This window comes from Passer montanus, unplaced genomic scaffold, assembly GCF_014805655.1.
Source record: "Passer montanus isolate IOZ18808 unplaced genomic scaffold, ASM1480565v1 scaffold96, whole genome shotgun sequence".
Lineage (NCBI taxonomy): Eukaryota > Metazoa > Chordata > Aves > Passeriformes > Passeridae > Passer > Passer montanus.
The window spans coordinates 922,786-941,941 of record NW_024375034.1 but is presented as its reverse complement, the minus strand read 5'-3'; the positions used below and the strand labels follow the sequence as shown (position 1 = coordinate 941,941).

The following is a 19,156-nucleotide window of genomic DNA, read 5'->3' as shown; positions in this document are numbered from 1 at the left end:
GCTGCCTGCTGAGGAAAAGCAGCAGAGGGAGTGTCTGACACTGCCGTGCCAGACTACTCCTCTGGGCCAGCCTGCTCCCTCAGCATTTGCCTGGGCTCTCTTCTCAAGCAGAGAAGGGCTTGATGTCCAATGAATTGGCTGGAACACGGCCGTGATGCCCCTCTGGGCTCCTGCTGGGATTTCCTTTTGCCCCATATTGTGCCCTCAGCAGAGCAGTGTCCTTGTGCCAGGCACTCCTGCAGGGGTAGGCCACATCTAGTGATGTTATAAATTAGTGATTACTCCGGAGACAGCTGGGAGATACAACAGCCCTGAAGGTTACTGCTAAGGAGCAGTTCCACACTTTAGTGTTTATTGTAGTTTAAGACTACTCCCACATTTTTCAGGCACATAATGGAAAGTCCTGGATGTCTGCTCAGAGGTCTGGGTGCACAGTGTCAGGGCAGCCTTCTCCCCTCTCCCCAAATTAATACCTTAAAAATGCAAAGCAAGAGCTTTGCAGGTTATGAAATTTGAAAATAATGGCAGCACTTCCGTGCAGGAGCTGTAAGCAAGGCTCCAGGAGCAAACTGTGCTCTCAAATACCTGCTCCTCATTTATTTGCTTCTTTTTGTAGGCCTGTTCTGTTGGGATATTTAATCTTTCAGTTTGCATACACAGGATCTCAGCAGGAAGAACATTATCCTATGAATCTTTCTCACAGTTTATAGAAGGCAAATTTGAGGTAGCTGACCTTGGTATGGTGACTGAGCTCTCCTCTGTGGATTAAAAATATTTAACTTAAAATCCTGTTTCTCTTGAACTCTGATAGCCATGCCATGGCACATTTCAAGGTTAGTGTTCCAATATAGTTTAGCTCATGTGCTGTTCTCTGTTCAAAAAAAGAAAGTTTGTTAACTTTCAGCAGTTTGTGGCCTCTTGCCTAAGATGAGATTTTTTAAAATTAGATCTGATCATTTTCATTCTGTGTCTTGAGTGGTTTACAGACAGTGCTCCTTGGGCATCCCACAGCACTCCACAAAGGGCATGCTTTACTTTTAACTCCTGCACATCCCAGACTGTTTCAGATCCAGGTCTCCAATCACTGCTGTGTTTGTAGGAAGGTGGAAAACTCTACTTGCCAAGCACAGTGGGGTGTGGGCGCCAGCAGAGTGCAGCAGGGCAGGAGGTGGGCACAGGCTGACCCCCCCTGCAGGCTTCAGGGCCCTGTTACACAGAAGAACGTGAGACAGGGGTGAAACATTTGCTTTGGACTTCCTACAGCTACCAATTGTAAAGCAATCTCATTTCCTGAGGCGTGCTGCAGACACAGAAAAAAATAACAAAACTGTGTGGCAAAACTGCCAGTGCTACGAGTTCCCCCATCAGTTGATGGTACAAGACAGATAACTCGAGATCTCCCTCCAGATACAGGGAATTTGCAGCTCCCCCAGCTGCTGCAGAATTCCCAGCTGCCCGCCCGCGGGTGGGCATCGCTCTGGCTGCATTCCATGGGGCTTCCATGCCATGGTGGAAAATGCCCTGGGCTGGTGGGAAGGGCAAAAATAGCCTGTGGAGTTTTGCTTTCTCACAGGGGGGTTGTTGGGCCCAGAGGAGGGGTGTGGAACAGGTCAGCGTGAACCCGTGATCAGTGGAAAGTGAGAGGTTCTACTGCAGGGATGGTTTCCACATCCTCCAGCAAGTGGAGGCTGATCATCTCCCTCCCCTGTTTGCCCTGCTCCCTACTCATGCTGAGCACTGCCTTAAACGAAATGAAAAGAAAATAAGAAAAGAGAGAAGAGAAAAGAAAAAGAAGAAAAGAAAAGAAAAGAAAAGAAAAGAAAAGAAAAGAAAAGAAAAGAGAAAAGGAAAACAAGAAAAGGAGGAAGCTGATGCTAACAAGACAAAGTAGAAATGAGGGTAGTAATAAAAACTACTGCGCACGAGTACTTCTGCACCTGCTTGGTTTGAGTCTCCTATTTTTCCCGTGCCAGAGAAAAAACCCCATGTGCAGAGGCTCATAAAGCTGAACATGCAATCCCTCAGTCCAGTGGTAAATCCCAGCCTGGAGAGGGGAGGGAGCTGCTGGAGTCTTTTCTGCAGCTTTGTGTGGTTTTGGTGGAACACCATGCCCTGGGGAAAGTCACTGCTCAGCCCAGATCCCCACTGGGGGCCTCTGTGGACTTTCCACCACATAAAAATAGATTTACCACAGACAACTTGCACTATCAGCCCCAGGACCGACAAGGTTCTGCAGCACGTCAGGCCCACACATCAGTGCCCCAGTTAACCCAGCAGCACTCTGGGCGAGTGAGAAAAGCCTCCACTGCTGTGATAACCTCGTAGTTTGTCATTTCTTCTGAAGTGAACTCAAGCCTGCTTTAATCACAGCCAAAAGGCAAAAGGTATGAGCTAGCTGAAAGGGAGCTTCTATTTTTCTGTCTATATAAGAGTTCTCATGGCTTTTCAGATGTGTACCTTGTGGAGCCACATGTGATCCAAACCCTTTGCCACATTCCCTGGGGCATTTGCACCACACAACGATGATCTGGCCAAGCAAATTGCCTGTGCTCTTCCAGAAGGAGTTGATATGTTTCTACCAGAATATATTATCTAACTTAATAAATTTTTTTAAGCTTCTACTGTGAATATCTATGATTCTGCTTTCAAAAAAAAAACAAAACAAACAACCCAAGCCTGGCATGAGATTCCAGAGATAATTTACTTACTTCTGTGGGAAAAGATGATTCCCCAGTTAGTGAAACATGTACTGACTGCGAGCAGCTGGCTTCTAACCCTCTGGTGGACTGGTGAGGGCTTGGGGCAGGAAAAGCAGTGCCAGTGCCAATACAAAAATGCAGTTGACCAAAAATCAGGGAGCATCAAGCACTGCTTTTTCACCCTGGAGCCTTCTCAGCATTAGGCAGAGGCTGGGTGGGATGTGTGCCTTGACCACGGGCTGCTGGCAGCACCACCTTCATTCCAGCTCATGGGTCCTGGGTCTGCTCTCCTCCTTGGGCAAAACAGGAGGTGAAGGCAGAGGAACTTTTAATTTGGACTGATGGAGGCAGGAAGGCCACAGTGCTGGGCTTTTCTGTTCGTGTCTCGCTCCCGTCAATCAGGAAGTGGTGACGCAGGTTATGGGCTGGGTTTGAGGTTTTGGAAACTTTTTCTAAAAGTCGATCTCCTGGCTGCGTCTTATTTCTGCAGCGTGACGCTGTGGTGAAGGCTGGTGGGAGCAGAGGGATGCCAGCCAAGATGCAGCTCCTTATCAGATGTAACGGGAGGATTTTCCTGGCTGTTTGTCTAATCCTCTTTGTGGGGTACACAGCACAAGGTAAAGTGGGGCGGTTGTTCTCGCGGTAATCCTCTTTCTGGGCTGTGCAGTGGAGGCCAAGTAAGCAGCCTCCAAATTTTACAAACTGGCCTTCTTTTGGGGGTAATGACATCTACTCAGAAAGCCTGTTTGCTAATGTTTCCTTTTCTGGGGGTGGGGAATGGCAGAAAATGTGCTTTTTGCAATTGGAGCATTTCAGTTTTTGAGAAAAGACTTCACAAAGTATGTTGTTGCATGAGTGTATGTTTTCAGTCTAGGTATCTCAATATATATTTTTCTAAATGTCCCTTTCATAGTGGTTACTGCTGTTACTCAGTTATGAGTTACAGACATAGTGTGTAACAGTTCCCATGTCATAACTCCTACGGTCTGTGTTCTGGGGGGAGCAGGAAAGGAAACTAGTTGTAAGTATGAGGAAACCAAACGGTTTATTCCGTAAAACATTGCAACACACACCACGAAAATGACAAAAGGGAAATATTGATCCATGATGCCCTGCCCTGTGGATTTGTTTCTTGTGATAGAAAAACTGCTCTTCAAGCATGTAGAGTACAATTTATCCACAAGCCAAAGCTGTGGTAGTGATAGGCTCTCAATGTGCATTACCCCTCTGAGGCTGATCTTTGAGTGATTATAGCCTGCTTGCTCTGTGCTGCTTATTTGCAAATTTTTCAGCTGCAGCTGTTTATTTTGTTGTCACTGTTATTATTAAAAACCTTCTTAATAATAGGCAAGGAGAAGAAAATAAGTATGAAAAAGGAATATACTGTAGAAGCAGCAGGAAATTACACCCGTGAGATCTTTTCTCTTTTACAGAAGAGTGTAGGAGGTAGCTGAAAGTCATCCAGTACATTATGGAAATATATAGGGCAATAGAGAAGTGTAATTACGGAAAGATATTCCCAGGAAACGAAGAAAAAAATAGATAAAATGCCAACAGGTTGAGAATGCACCAGGAGGTTTCTGAACAAATTAATTACATGAGACCAAGAGGAAGGATGAAATGTCACTGCTCCTATCTTTATTATGTGATCCTTATTTTGTCATTTTGGTATTTTTTGAAGACCCACATTTTCAGTGACAGCGCCAATCAGGCACCTGAGGAGCACCAGAACTGAAAACCTGGGTTTACAAAACCTCGTTGTGTCTAGGAGACACCTGAACTGTCTTTTCTCTGGCCTCCATAAACCCCAAACCTGCTCCCGTGGCACACCTTGAGTTTCTCAAAACTCAACCCATTGAACTTGAAGGGGCAGAGCTGGAGCCCACAGAGGAAAGAGAGCACAGGAGCCAGCTCTCTTCTGGATGCCTTGTCCCCAGAGGTTTTCACATTATTTTCACATACCTCCACCCTCAGGGAGAGCTGCAGGAGGCTGAGCCCCCAGGTCCCCCTGGCTGTGCCATGCTGTGAGCTGGGGATGAGCCTTGCTGTGAGAGCAGTGCTTTGCCATGGACTTCCTGGTGCTGGGTGTGAGGGGATTCCCTGGGATTTTTCATGGACTTCCTGGTGCTGTATGTGAGGTGTGCCTGATGTCTCTGATCACAAAAATGTCACCTAGGATGTCAGTAGCCACTTTAAAAAAAAGTCTTCAGGGTTACTTTACTTTTCCGGAGGTTGAGTAATCAGGGCCACTCAGATTACTTTCATCTGCTCCTTTAAGCCTTATTAGGCGCTCATAAAGTTCACAGGACCTGGTGAATGATGTCCTGGTCCTCGTGGACAATGTGTGGCTGATTCCAACAGGTGCTCCGATGCAGAGGGCGAGGTACAAGAGGGTGAGGTGCCGGCCGGACCCCATGTCTGCCAACTGCATCGAAGAGAAGGGGCCCTGGTTTTACATGCCCTCCGGTGGGGCCAACAGGATCCTTCCTCCCATGGCAGACCCGTCCTTGTGAGTTTGTTAATGCTAGCACCCCAAAATGTATTATTCCCGCCTTGACGGTCCTGTCACAGCGTGGCTCGCCCACGGTAATGTGAGGCTTTGATGTGTTCATCCGAGAGGGAAAATTGCCACTCTGCCTTTCAGGATGAAGAGATACCAGGAGCTGGGCGACATATTCCCTCTCTCGGAGGAGGATGCCGGCTCTGGGTCCAACACCATGGTGGAAGCAGAGCCAGCCTCTGGCTCGGGGCTCGGTGACAATGACAGCTTCCCTGAGGCGAAGCTGCCTGTCCTCCTGGAGAGCCTGCGGGGCAGCGAGCTGAAGGAAAAGCTGTCGGAGGAGGATTTGTTCCTGTAGGGCTGGAGACATCGTCCTCATCGCCGCTCCCCTGCCTCTTCCCCAGAGCCTGACCCGACAGCCATGAAGCGGTTTTAAACCAGCATCAATAAAAACTCTGCCTTAAGATCTTTACTGCTTTCGCTTACTAAAAGCATTGCTGCTCAGTCTGAACTGCCTTTTTGTGTGTGTGCGTGCAGCAGCCATCCCAGTGGGGGGAACAACAGTGATGGGTGCACAGCCGGCTCTGTGGGAAAGCCATCGTGCTCTGAGGGGAAAAATTCCAACCCTCGGTGCGCTGGGAGCCGCCTGCACTTTTACAGCAGCCAGCCAATCGCGTGCCCCCAGAGGTTTTCACATTATTTTCACATACAGGAGCGGGAACTCCGGCCGAAAGGAAAGGTTTATTTCCCTTTATTCCTTTATTTCCTTTATTATCCTGAGGGCGCCCCACAGCGCCGCCGCCTCCCGCCCGCCAGGCGGCGCCCTCTCGCGGCGGGCACGGAGCTGGAGGGGGCGGTCACGTGCGGCGGGGCGTGGCCTGGGGGGGAGCCCGTGGGGTCACATGACCAGGGGCGCGCGGCCGGGGGCGGCTGGTGCGGGTGCGCGCGGGGCCGGTGGCGGTGTCGGGCCGCGGAGGGGGCGCGTACCATGGTGAGTGCGGGGGGGGCCGCGGCTATGAGGGGCGAGCCGGGGGGCGCGGAGGGGGCGCGTACCATGGCGAGTGTGGGGCGGGGGGGCAGCGCCGATCCGCCATCGCCTGAGGCGGCGGCGGCGGCGGCCTGGGCAGGGCGGCGCCTCTTCTCCCCCCTCCTTCCTTCCTAAAGCAAGGATCTGGGGGGTTATTGATTTTATTTGCGGATCGAGAGTGGCCGCACGACCTCGGCAGGGCGGGGTTTGCTGGTGAAAGTCGGGTTCCGTGTGCCCCGCGGAGCTGCCGTCGGGGAGAGCGCCCGGGCGGAGCCGCGCTCATCGGGATCTTCCGGCAGTGCCGTGAGGCAGCGCTGGGCTCCGCTCCGCGCCGGGCGCACCCTCCAGCAAACCGCGGCCGCCCTGCGCCGAGAGCCCGGGGCGCTCCGAGGGAGAGGCCAAAAAATACGTGCTGTAAAGAGGCATCTGGATCGATGGCTTTGTGCTTCTGGGGCGTTCGGGTTCCCTCACGCCTGTCCCCCGTGCGTGCAGGAGCTGCTCAGGGCTCCGTGTGAGGCTGGGGTTCCTGCACCCTCCGTCAGCCGCTGCATTCCCACAAGTCCTCCAGTGCAGCTACCGCACTTCAGGCTGGACGCAGCTGGGTTTGGTCCTGATGTGGCAGAATCTCCAGCGTCTGTCTTCCGCACAAAACCAAGAGCGGAGCCTGGCATTTGGCCAGTTTCTGGAAACCCCAGTTCTCCGTCTGCATTCTCTTAAACTGTAACATAATAAGCCCTGTGATAGCTATCTAAAATACTTCTTGTTTTGCATAGTTTCCCCGCAGCAGTATCTTCGATAGCAGCTGGAGGAGATGCCTGCTGCTGACTTCTTTATTTCATATGTTCTTGTTCTCTCTGAAGGAGATCATAGCTAATCTTGGAGGAGTGCAGTTGAAATATTTACATGCAGTCTCCTGAGAAGTGGTGTGTTACAAATGTTTGGTCTGGTTGACCATTTAAATGGTCAGCCTGTGATTCAGAAGGTACTGTGAGAGCATCCTGTATAGTTTGCTTTAATGCAATGTGCTTCCTTGTTTAGTTAGAGGGGAGTATAAGACTAATCTGGAAAACAAGTACAGTTTCAAGGAAAAAATGTGGCCATGATCAAAAGTATCTTGTGTTTAAAATAGTCTACAATTTGGAATTCTTGTTGAAACTTTCTTCTTTTTCTCTTGCCCTTCTCCAGAAGCCAAGAATCAGTAATGGTTCTAGCATGCACTGTTTGCAAAACAAAACAACAAAAAGCATTTTTCAGCAGTCTGTACAAATCTGTGCTTGGCAGAGACCTGGAATACATTTTGATCTTCTATCTGCTGCCTTGTTGGTCTGCTGCTGCTTTCACCTTGGAACATGTAGTGGATATAACAGGATTCAGCTGGAGTCTTACCCATCTTTGTGGGTTGAAGTGGGGCCGATTGCTGAGCACACACAAAGTCAGTTTGATCTTGTGTGAATCATTCTCCTATAGCTCCAGCTTGCTCTGTGTCCTCTCTTCTCTAGGAGGGGTGACATGAAGTCACTCAGTGTTCCTGTTGCTAAGCAGTAGCGTTCAGATCAAATCTTCCCCTAGGCTGTCTGTTTTTTATGCTGCATTTCAAACTTCAGGTCCCCCAGAACTTGGAAAGAGTTCTCACTCCTTTTTTTTAATGTTAAATTGGTGAAGTGGCAGTGATTGTGTCGTTTAACCCCACCTGGCAAGAAAACACCACACAGCCGCTCGCTTATCTCCCCACCCTGCTGGGATGGGGAGGAGGAGCAACAGTAGAACTTGCAGGTTGAGGTAACAGTTTAATAACTGAAGCAAAGTAAAATATAATAATGGTACATAATAATAAAAAGGAAACCTGAACAAGTGAGGCACAGTATAGTTGCTCACCCCCTCCTGACTGATGTCAGACCCCTGTCAGCCCCTTCTGGGTAACTCTCCAGTTCATACACTGGGCAGGGCATTCTGAGGTGTGGAATATCCCTCTGGCTGCTTTGGGTCACCTGTCCTGGCCATGCTCCCTCCCAGCTCTGTGGTGTACCTCCCCACTGGTACAGCATGAGGCACAAAAAAGTCCTTGACTTAGAATGAACCCAACTTAGCAACAGTTAAGTGTGTTACAGCAAACTTCAGTGTGTTACCAATGTTGTTCCCAGACTGAATCCAAAAAACAGTGCTGTATCAGCTACTGAGAAGAAATTAATTCTAGAAGAACATATATCTAGAAGAAATTAACTCCAGCCAAAACCAGGACAGACTTTTTCGTGTATACCAAATTCATCTGGTTGAAGCAGATGTTCTCATGGAGATCATAGTGTAATTTCTCAAAAAAACCCCAAAATCACACTGAATTAGTGAAGAGTCGTCTGCTTTACATCAAAGCAGATTAGAGCCCAAATCTTTGGAGGAAAATGTTGGCTTTTGCCCTAATCCTAGTGAGTTTCCCACAGAGCCATGAACATGTTTTGCAGCTTCTCGTAAGAGGTGTTTGTGTGAGATCAAAGGATGATCTCTCGCGTTCCTGTGTTCAGTGCCAGTCAAAAGTTCGAGCACAGAGAGTGCTGAGGAAAGGTGAGGACACGCACTGTGCCTGGAGCAGTGTCACAGCTGCACCTGTAACTCCTCTGTGCTGGCAGCCTTGTGCAGCTGAGGGGAAGAACTGAAGAGCTGTGGGAAGAACTGCTGCTCTCAAAGCTGCTGGTGCTGTCTCCTAAGACAGCTGTGGTGTGTAGGCAGAGGCAGCAAATAAAATCCCTGTTCCTGTTCCCCAGCCAGGGGGTTGCTTTGGGTGATATCCCTTGTTATTGTTTCTTTCCATTCCACTTTGCTCTAGTGTTTGGGTTTTTTAGTGGTAGGAATGGTAATTGCGCTGTGTACTTTTTATAAACGTGACATTTTGTAAGAGCTGTCACTACTTGTTACTGACCTGATTTCAGTTGTTTGCTGGATGAACAGCTGTCCTTTGTCATCCCTCTTTCTTGGGTCTCTGGTACATAATGGCTTTGTAACTTCATGGAAGTACAAATGGCTTTTCCTTCCTGCGTATAGTGTAGAGCTGCAAGTAAACACCACATTTAAAATTGAATGTCCACTGTGTAGTAATTAATCCAATTCTTGTTACTCCAGAGTTTTCTTGGAAACCTTTTCGTTCCTGTTTGTGAGATTGATGTTGTGCTTAATGATGCTGAAACACGGAAACCTGCAGAAATCAAAACAGAAGATGGTAAAGTAGAAAAGCATTTTCTCTTCTACGATGGAGAGTCTGTTTCAGGAAAGGTAAATTTTTATTTAAAAGTGACTATTAATCACTGTTCTGATTCTGGCATGCAAATGCATATTGAAAGGTAAATGAAAAACTGCTGTAAGAGCTGCATTTTCAGCTTGTGTTGTTGTTCAAAGAGGAAACTGTTTTGCTATGTATGTTTTTTTTTTAACCACAGTCATTCAGGCAGCTGATAGAAGTCAACATTTTTGAATAGTAACTATTTATTTCCGGTCATCTGATATTTATGAATAAACTTTTTATGCAATGATGTGCAATTGCTGTTGCTTCTGATGAGAAAACTGTTTAAAACTGGATCCCCCTGCTTCCCCTTCCCTTTGAACTCCAAAATCCACAATCCAGTACAGGTAACAGTAATTTCTGGCTGGCACAGTCAAGAATTTGCATACCCTGAAGATAAGCCTTGGTTCCATGCCCTGAAGTGATTTCTGGATTGCAACAGAGGAGCAACATATGTAGTTCAGCTGACTGCTGAGTCAACAAGAGTTTTCCTTACTGGGAAAAAAGACAATGAAGTTGAGCTTTCCAGAGCAATTTCCCTACATTCAGTGTTGCACCTAGGCACTCTCTGCCATCACTCTGTTTTACTGGAGCCATTCTCACTCTCTGAGTATTTCTGTTAAGATTCACTTCTCCTTCAAAAGACTTGAGTTGGGTGCTGTTGGGTTCTGAGATTGACTTCTGAATGCCTGCTTTGATCTTGACTGACCTACTTTGATCTTGACTGATCTTCCTGCTCTGGCCATACCTTTCTGTACAAAGATCTTGCTTCTCTGGAAATATCCTTGCAGGGATGTGAAAGGCCATGAGATCAGCCTCAGACACAGGAAACTGAGGGAGAAGCTTATGGTGACCTGATGGAGCAGTGCTTGCTTTTATTGGGGATGCCTCAGAAGTGTCTGATGAGTTTTGGCTAACACAGGCACAGTGGCATGAGGAGGTCTGGGAGACCAGAAAATTTCTGGACAGCTTCTCTCTACCCCATCCTTTTTTTCACCACAATGATGGATTGTTCCAGTGATTTACTTCCAACTCAAATAGTGACAGTGTACTGGATTTTTGTACAGGAATTTCTCTGGTCATCACTGCCTTATAAGAAAACATCTTATGTGCTTAATATTTACATGTTTCAGTACAGTGTAACCTTGTGGAATCCTTTCTTACCTGTTTTTAAGAATCGGAGTCACAAATGAAAGTTTCATAGTGAGTTTCATTATCTGTTATTTTTCATTGACTTAGCCAACACCGGTATTTAGCTGTCTGCCAGAGAAGGGACTGAAGCTCACATGACTTGAAAGGAATCAATCTCATGGTGTTTTATTTTTGAACTTCCAGATGTGACTGTCAGAAGATGCTTTGAAGCATCATGACTGGCTCTGCTTGAGCTCTGGCTTGGTTACTTAATTTTGGGACTTGAAAGTTCCAATTTTAGTTATGAAATTCAGTCTCGTGGATGATTAGATTTTTCTGGAATGTTTTAGTGGTGCCTTGGAAATGCTTAATTTCATGATCAGCTGTTTGATTTGGCTGCCTTCAAGTTCTTGAGATCTTGCTTTCCACAGGCATGTGCTAATAGGTTTTCCATTTTACTGAGATTATGTTAGAGTGAAAATGTTGAAAAAATTTAACTTGTGTTTTTTTGGTTTTTTTTTACCTCGGTAGGTGAACGTCTCCCTTAAACATGGGAAGAGACTAGAGCACCAAGGAATTAGAATTGAATTTGTAGGACAAATTGGTGAGTTTGAACTATAAAGGGGCTTTTAGGTGCTTGTGGTTTATGAAACTTGGCACTTGGGACTATCAGCAGTTTGGCTCAGACAGTGCAACCTGTTCTGATCAGTGGGTGATAAGGGCCAGAGGAACATTGTTTTCTTTACTTTAAAGCAAGTGATGTACTAATTTGTGCTACTCAGAAAGTCATTGGGAGAAAGATACACACCTGGGAGGGAGAACTGGGTAGGTGAGTATTCAGTCTGTCTGTGACTAGCTAAAAGTTGGATTAATAACCACTAGAGATTCAAGAAAACTGAACTTGTGGTCTTCTCTGAAAGAGAAGAGGCATACAAAAGAAATTAAGAGGCAGCTTACAGCAAAATAGTTTTAAAATTTTATGGTAGTTGGTTTTATAAAACATACTAGAAATGTAAATTCCTGAAAACTACCAAAGTCTGCTTGGAGTTGAACTGTGAGGAATCTTTGTATCTATCTCCTTACCAGTTCAGGTAGTCTCTCTGCACCCTTGGGCTGATGCTAAAACTCCTTCCTTCTCAGAGAGCTCTTTGCATTGGTGTCCCCCTTGGGAGTAATTGCTCAAGTTTCAGCCTCTTACAACTGACTTTAAATGGAATTTCACAAATTCCCTATTTCTCATCCAGTAGTCTGTGTCTGAAGTGTTGTGTAGCAGGGTGTCGGACCTGGCACCTGCTGCTTTATGCTTGGAGGTTTTGATCAGTAAGGTTGTAAATTAAACTCTGAGAATAAAGCAGTGCTGTGATGAGAGTGAGGCATATAGAGAGAGGGAAAAAAAGAGCTCAGGGATGTCACCTTCATTTAGTCTGCTGTCTTCTAACAGCTGTACAGATTGCTTTTCATCTTGACTTACACATTTTATTCTCTAGATTAATTGAATTTGATGTAGTGTTTCTTGAATTCATACCTTTCTGGCACTTTGTTATGCTGCATTTGGAAGTCCACAGAGTTATGCAGGCATGGTTTAAACTCCTGCTCTTTGTACTTGTCCATGTTTTCTTGCATCCTTCCAAGTGTCAGTATAGAAACGCAGAAAGGATTCCAGTAGTGTGATCTCTCTGCACTGTTTGCAGACTAACTCCATATCAAAGCTGCATTTTAAACCAGCTCTTCAGAGTACAGCTTTTCTGACTGACTGGCACAAAAAGTGTTTGATATGCAGCATTAAATAAACTATGCATTAGATAAATGCTTGTCCCAGCAAACTAAGTATATTTTTAGACAATTTGTGGTCATATTAGAAAGAGGAGTTCCTAGTTAGTGTTAGTTTCTGCCACATTGGCATTGATAAATTCTGGAGTTGGTCTGTTTAGTTCATTTATTCTCTTCTGAAAAACTTCAGTCTGTGTAACACCGACTACCAATGCTGATGTTCAGTTTTGAATGGTAGAGAAGCTTATTTTTAGATACTGAAGTGTTTGGGTTTTGATTTTAGGGTAATTTTTGGTGAGAATTGCACAACACATATCTAGGAATGAATCACTGGCACTGCCCTGGGTTGAGGAGATGCTGTTGCTGTGGAACTGCCTTTGTTTCCAAATGACTGATTTAGACCAGGGGTCATAATAAGCCATTTGACTGTAGACTGGTAGTAATAATAAATTACTTGCTAGATGTTGTTAATTTGCAGACCAGATTAGGATCTGGTCTGTCCTAAATAAGGCAGTCCTGACACTGCTTAGGTTTGTCCCTGCAGCAATAAATGCTGGAAGCCAAAACCAGGCAATGCTAATTACAGAGCATGCAAAGCAAGAAGTACTTCTTAAAGGTAGCTAAACTGTCATTAACAATCAATGACATGCTAGTGAAGCTCTCAATGTGTTCTCTTCATTCCAGTTAGTTCTTTAGGGACGCTAACTGTAGGTTGCTAGAACTGAAGGTAATTCGAAAATCTGAATAAAACATTTGGTCAAATATGTGTATTTTAAGTTAATTGCTTCTGTTATACTCTCCCACCTGCTGCTGCCAAATTAAGGACAATTTTGTTTGCTAAAAATAAACACTGAAACATATTTTCCTTTAATTTTCTAACTTTAGAACTCTTCAATGACAAAAGCAATACCCATGAATTTGTAAATTTAGTGAAAGAACTGGCCTTACCTGGAGAACTGACCCAAAGCAGAAACTATGACTTTGAATTCATGCAGGTTGAAAAGCCTTATGAGTCCTACATTGGTGCCAACGTCAGACTGAGGTTTGTAACTGCTAAACCTTTTTTTTCCTCTCCTCCCCTGCAGAAAATTCATAATTTAGCAATTATGCTGCCCCCTCTTTATTCCTTTTAGTCATTACATAGAACATGTAAAAGCCAGTAGTGTGCCTTGATTGGAGTTGTGGGGATTTTAACACAATGTGGTCTTTTCTACTTAATTTGGAATCACTCAATGCTGTTTGTATAAATAAAATTCCTCCAGTTCAAGGAATTGAAGACAGTGAATCAAGTGAAGACAGTCCATGCATCTCCTCTAAAAGAAAAACCCATACCCACAACTGAAGAAAACACTCCCACACGTGTTTTGTCTTATATTTTGGAATCTTACTCTTTTCTGCTTAGTCTTATGCGGTGGTACACTGGTCTTTCAAAGAATAGCAGTACTTCAGAAGATGAGGGCTCTTACTTAGTAAATCTGAATAATTCTGGCTAATCCAGTGGCTTTCTTCCTAGGTATTTTCTAAAAGTGACAATAGTGAGGCGGCTGTCAGACTTGGTGAAAGAATATGATCTGATTGTTCACCAGCTTGCTACGTACCCAGATGTAAACAACTCCATCAAAATGGAAGTAGGCATTGAAGACTGTCTCCATATAGAGTTTGAATACAATAAGTCAAAGTAAGTGTCAGAGAAAAATGCTTTCTAGTAAATAACTTGGTATAAAAGGGTCCAGTATGTAATATATGGTGACCAACTTCCCCTTCTGGAGACTTAAAATGTAAAGTACTAATTACACAAAGGCCTTTTTGAGATATAGTTGGCTGTTCTGTCTTCAGTACTAACAGGAAGGTCATTAGCAAATATTTAAGACTTATTTTTTGCATTTATGCCTTTACAGTATGACTAATAGCACTTGCTGTACTGATACTGATGGAATGGTGGAAATATTGTAGTTGCTCTGGTCTGGCTGAAGTGCTTAGTTCACTGGGGTAGTAAGCTCCCAGTAGTTTCCAGGCAGATAGCTGCCTGTGTGATTTGTGTTCAAGAAAGTGCAAAACTTGTGTTTATTTTTTAACAAAACTTTTTGTTCTTTTAAAGGTATCACTTAAAGGATGTGATTGTTGGAAAAATTTATTTCCTCTTAGTGAGAATAAAAATTCAGCACATGGAGTTGCAGCTGATCAAAAAGGAGATTACTGGAATTGGTAAGAGAAACAAAGGCCAAATGAAGTGGCAGCTTGTGTGCCAGTTGAGCCTTATGCAGACCTGGAGGCTGAAGTCAGTAGTAGCAGTGCTGGCTGAACCTGTGCTCCACCAGCTTCTTTCTCACTGGTGTTTGACTGCCATTTGCATTTTGTGCTTTGGCAATGATACTTCATAGTCAACACTGCCAGTGTGTTTAATTGCTCTGGGGTTGTGACTCTTCACAATTGTGAACCCTTGTAAATGGAACTTGGCCATAAATACACAGAAGCTTAATCAGCCTTAATAGATAAAGAGCAAGGGAGGAGGTGTAAAATGCATCCTGAAGACCCCCTTGCCTCTACAGGGATTGACTGGTTAAGGGGGCTTAGTAAACATCAGCATGAATCAGTCATGTTTTCAAAATGTGTCATTTTCTGTTGTCCAAAGAAATGGATGTGATAGAAATACCAAGTGGCTTTGAAGCAGAAACAGCTTGATCATAGCAGAGCAGGCTTGTGCTCACTGGAACAAGGCTGGAAGAGGCTGTGGCTCATGGCACTTCACTCCCCAGTAGCTGGGGTTCCTGGGAGCTTCTTGTGTGGAGAATGAGAAAGCTTCCACTAAGGGAAGGGCAGAAGGCTCTACTTTACTGCTGGCTCTTGAGCTGGCTGATAACCGTTCAGTTCCTGGCTTGAGCATGGCCTAGCAGTACCAGCTGCTCACCGAGCAGAGCAGTTTCAGGATTCCAGACCCTCTTGCTTGTCCCTTATTTAAAGCTTGCATATCCAGGGCTCCTTTGGAGCTCTGGTGCCTGCCTCTGCTGTGTCAGTGTGCTGGGAGGAGAGTAAGAAAGATGTCTTGCCTGGGAGGGGGTTTTGCCTGCTTTAGCCATGTCTGACTTACATGCTAGACAAAGGCAAAAAGGCAGTACTGTGTTAATTTAAAAGCTGCAGAATGGAAGTTGTTGAGATAAGACTTTGTGAATGTTTAAAACTGAAGTGTGTGTTCTCACAGAGAAAACTTGTTTCACCAGGACCCAGTACCACAACAGAGACTGAAACCATTGCAAAGTACGAAATAATGGATGGTGCACCAGTTAAAGGTAAATAACTGTGATTGTTTTCAAGAGGGAGCATTTAGTGTTAAAATCCTATTTAAAAGATGTATTTACTTTAAATTTAATTTAAATCCTTTTTAAAAGATCTGGGGCAGAAGAGAGGACTTAGACAATTTTCTTTAACTGAAGAAACCACACTTCTCCTTAGGTTCCTCAAATGATGATGCATTGTCTATTTGGAGAAGACATTTTTATGGGCATTTAGGACATTTCCTTGGGCTCCTAGTAACTTTTACCTTTATTTACCACTGGAAATTCTTTGACTGATTCTTCCATCAAACCTGACTCCATGGTGTAGACCAGCTCTGGAGAGTTCAAAATACTGATCCTTCTGGCTTTCCTGCTTACACTGAGAAAGGGTTCTCACTTTTCATTTCATACTTGTTTCTATGCTCAGCATTATATTTCTGATTTTTTGTGGGTATTTTTATGTCTTGTGCGTGTTTGGTTTGGTTTTTTTTTTTTTAAGCAAGGAACAGCGCAGTGTTTGGAAAACTGCTTTTATTTTGCATATCTTCTGAAACTGTACTAATTATTCCAGTTGTAAGGAACTAATTTAAGCTCTCTGGTTTTTGCAGGTGAATCGATTCCTATAAGATTGTTCTTAGCAGGCTACGACCCAACTCCAACAATGAGGGATGTGAACAAAAAATTTTCAGTGAGGTACTTCTTAAATCTGGTGCTTGTGGATGAAGAAGACAGACGATACTTCAAACAGCAGGTATGGTCTAGAGCAGTCCTGCTGCAGAATTACCTGGGCTGTTTTACTGGCTGCTCTGAACCTTCACCAGGTTAGAAGGCACCTGTGCCTCATGTGTGGTGTAAGCATTTCTGCTGACAGAAATGTGTAGTGTGCTGACAGCTCTGTAGGTGATGTTACCCTGCAGAAAGGGAGCCAAGGGAGGTGCTGGATGCTATTCCAGCAAGGACAGGGTGCTCAGTACCATAGAACTTGCTTTGGGGGTACCCAGACAAAACTCTGGGTGGGTAAAATGAGTTACTGGTGCATTTGTTTGCTTCCTTAAACTTCAGCAGAGAAATCCCCCCCCTGCACTAGTTTTGAACCCTGGGTTCAGAACTGCAAAGTGTTAATAAGGACTAAGGCATTTGACTGAAAATGTTAGAGAAGATGAGGTGATGCTGAGGAAAGGGGTAGCCAAAAGAGTCACTGGAAGAAGCTGTGTGGATTAGATCAAAATCTTCCTACTACAAAGTAGACAAGACAGTATAATTAAACATGGAAAAAAAGAGGGAGCTGGAGCATACAGTGGCTATGGTAGGCTTTGGATTTTGAGAAAAGGAGGAAGAAAAATTTCTTGAATTCTTCAATACTATTAAAATTGAGGGTAGGATAGTTAAGGAAGGAGTGACTGCTCAAGATTGCAAGTTTTCAAGCAGTAACTAAATATGTAAATTTAATGGTGGTGTCTTTCTGTTACTTTTACATGAACTGCACTGATAAGTAGTGGGGATGCATTTTTTTGGTGGGCCTTTCTGTTTAGTTCTTTTTTATTTCCCTGAAAGTTTTAGTTTATCAGGACCTTAAGATACTAGATGCTGTTGCCTTAATGGCAGCTGTTGGTTTCAAGAGTGTTTTCTTCCTCAAATAGGAAATAATTTTATGGAGAAAAGCTCCTGAGAAGCTGAGGAAACAACGGACAAACTTCCACCAGCGATTTGAATCTCCAGAGTCACAAGCATCTGCTGAGCAGCCTGAAATGTGAACTGGTCTAAGGTGAAAAACTTAGCAGTGCTTCAGCAGGTTAAAGATGGCAGCAGCCTGTGGGAAGAGAAGGCCAGAATTCCCATTACAACTGTCTTCCTTCATCTTGCAGTGCTGCGTTTACCATGCTACTAAAGCGTTCTTCAGTTAAACATTCAAGTATGTATATACATTTAAAATAAAGTGCTTTCTCAAACACTGGAACTTTCTTAAGCTACTATTTTATACTGCACATTTACTTTTATTTGATGATGTTGTATGCACTTGGGTATGCAAAAGCTTAAATCTAGTTATTTCCATGCATGGTAGGCTGGTGTATTTGATTTTCGCTGCTCACCTCTACAGTGTAGACTGAAGCATTTCCTGTCTCTCATGTTGTTTATTGCATGTTTGTTTCCAATGTTGCTTATTTGCTTTGTTTTGTTTTGAAACTGCATTAAGACACAATGACTAAATCACACTAAAAATCAAAGGTTTATGGTGCATTTGTCCTAAAATCTCCTAATTACTGCATTAGACAGGGTTTAACTGAAGCTGCATGTATGTGCACTATGGTTGGAGCCCTCAGACCAGCGGTTCTAAGAGGCTTTGTATCTGTCAGTAACAAAGGATATTGGGAAGCATCTTTGCCCTGTCTCCCCCAGTTCTCTGTCAAACTTCTCTTTCACACCAGTTGCTCCTAACTTTTGGGGGCTCGTTACCCAGTAATTAGTGACTGCAGGGGTGTCATGAGTTCACCCTCAGGCAGTGAACGGGTAAAGTGTTTGAACATCGTTATCTTGTTGATGAAGTAAATGCTAGTAACATTGATTATTTTGCAAATATTGAAACTGTGTTTCCTCCTGGCTTCATGATTCCACTGTCTTCACAGTCAGTGTCTGTAGCTGTCCTGACAGGAGAGGCAGACTGTCCCCAAAGGACATCCTTCTGGCCTCGCAGAGCAAACGAGCTTCGTGTGGTCTTCTGCAAAGGTGTTCAAAGTCAGGCAAGCCTTAAAGCTCAGGAGCTTGTCTGGCCCAGCAGATTGTTTGTCTTTATCATCATCTCGTAGGCATTTAGTGTTTGAATAAGTAGCTTAAAGGAGTTAAGTGTTCATCTGTTCACACAGACCTGTTGTCAGACCTGTGGCTTGGGCACAAACGGAAGCCTGCTGTGAGGAAGGCAACTTGCACTTGTAGTTCTCTTGGCCTTTAAACCAAGGCTTCTCAGCTCCGGTGCAAGTGTCATTGGTAACCTTACTTTATGAGTAAGTAAATAATCAAATTACATTTCTGTAAGAACTGTTTTATTACTGCGGCACTTTGATAAAGCAGAGACTGTGTACTTTATGCTAGGATACTCTTCGGCTGAGAGCAAATCCAACTCCCTCATGTAAGTGCCTGTTCAGAAACTTAAAAGAATAAAGTTAAAAAAAAAAAAACAACCAAATATTTTCATGGTCACTTGCATGTCGTAAACCTGGGAACGTTGATTTTGAAAAACTTGATTGTACTTAACCAGCCTCAGATTGCGCACCCATGTATACCGAGTGGGGGCGGGGGGAGGCATCCCGAGCTGCTATTTGAATTATTAAACCACTGTGTTCTCACTAAACCCGCCTGCTGTGTGTGTGAGGGGCGCTGCGCTCCCTCAGGGCTCCCTGAGGGCTCGGGGCGGGGGCGGCGCGGCGCACGCGCGGGGGGCGGGCCGGGCGCGCGGGCCGATGACGCGCCTGCCGCGCGCCGCCGCCGCCGCCC

At 44.7% G+C, this 19,156-nt stretch overlaps 3 protein-coding genes across 6 annotated transcripts in view; all 3 read left to right on the top strand.

Moving 5' to 3' along the window:
- The first annotated feature begins 3,157 nt into the window (after window positions 1-3,157).
- SRGN (serglycin) lies at window positions 3,158-5,690 on the top strand. The gene is made up of 3 exons (XM_039696189.1): window positions 3,158-3,316; window positions 5,061-5,208; window positions 5,344-5,690. The coding sequence occupies exons 1-3, from the start codon at window positions 3,226-3,228 to the stop codon at window positions 5,555-5,557; spliced, it is 453 nt and encodes a 150-aa protein (XP_039552123.1). The 5' UTR covers window positions 3,158-3,225; the 3' UTR covers window positions 5,558-5,690.
- A 364-nt stretch (window positions 5,691-6,054) lies between these two features.
- On the top strand, window positions 6,055-19,009 carry VPS26A (VPS26, retromer complex component A). Of its 4 annotated transcripts, XR_005626212.1 has the most exons (10): window positions 6,055-6,190; window positions 9,338-9,487; window positions 11,157-11,229; window positions 13,281-13,437; window positions 13,909-14,073; window positions 14,494-14,600; window positions 15,614-15,682; window positions 16,276-16,418; window positions 17,308-17,579; window positions 18,292-19,009. XR_005626212.1 is itself a non-coding variant. In XM_039696185.1 (9 exons), exons 1-9 carry the CDS (start codon window positions 6,188-6,190, stop codon window positions 17,419-17,421), a joined length of 981 nt encoding a protein of 326 aa, XP_039552119.1. In that variant the 5' UTR covers window positions 6,055-6,187; the 3' UTR covers window positions 17,422-19,009. The 4 variants fall into 4 exon arrangements, 3 of the variants coding, with proteins under 3 accessions (XP_039552119.1, XP_039552122.1, XP_039552120.1); XM_039696185.1 differs by having other exon boundaries at window positions 17,308-19,009; XM_039696188.1 differs by having other exon boundaries at window positions 6,087-6,161; window positions 17,308-19,009.
- The window catches only part of SUPV3L1 (Suv3 like RNA helicase), a 19,072-nt gene continuing 17,358 nt past the window's right edge, over window positions 17,443-19,156 (top strand). The window contains exon 1 of the mRNA XM_039696183.1: window positions 17,443-17,579. Coding sequence (XP_039552117.1) covers window positions 17,546-17,579 — 34 coding nt within the window. The 5' untranslated portion in view covers window positions 17,443-17,545. The remainder of the gene's footprint in view (window positions 17,580-19,156) is intronic.

Bases quoted from the DNA above. Each gene is read 5' to 3' on its own strand.
- SRGN (XM_039696189.1), top strand. From the start codon at position 3,226: ATGCCAGCCAAGATGCAGCTCCTTATCAGATGTAACGGGAGGATTTTC. The intron at 3,317-5,060 runs GTAAAGTGGGGC...TGATTCCAACAG, and splicing joins TGTGGGGTACACAGCACAAG to GTGCTCCGATGCAGAGGGCG. The intron at 5,209-5,343 runs GTGAGTTTGTTA...TCTGCCTTTCAG, and splicing joins CCCATGGCAGACCCGTCCTT to GATGAAGAGATACCAGGAGC.
- VPS26A (XM_039696188.1), top strand. From the start codon at position 6,102: ATGACCAGGGGCGCGCGGCCGGGGGCGGCTGGTGCGGGTGCGCGCGGG. The intron at 6,162-9,337 runs GTCGGGCCGCGG...TTGTTACTCCAG, and splicing joins CGCGCGGGGCCGGTGGCGGT to AGTTTTCTTGGAAACCTTTT. The intron at 9,488-11,156 runs GTAAATTTTTAT...TTACCTCGGTAG, and splicing joins GAGAGTCTGTTTCAGGAAAG to GTGAACGTCTCCCTTAAACA.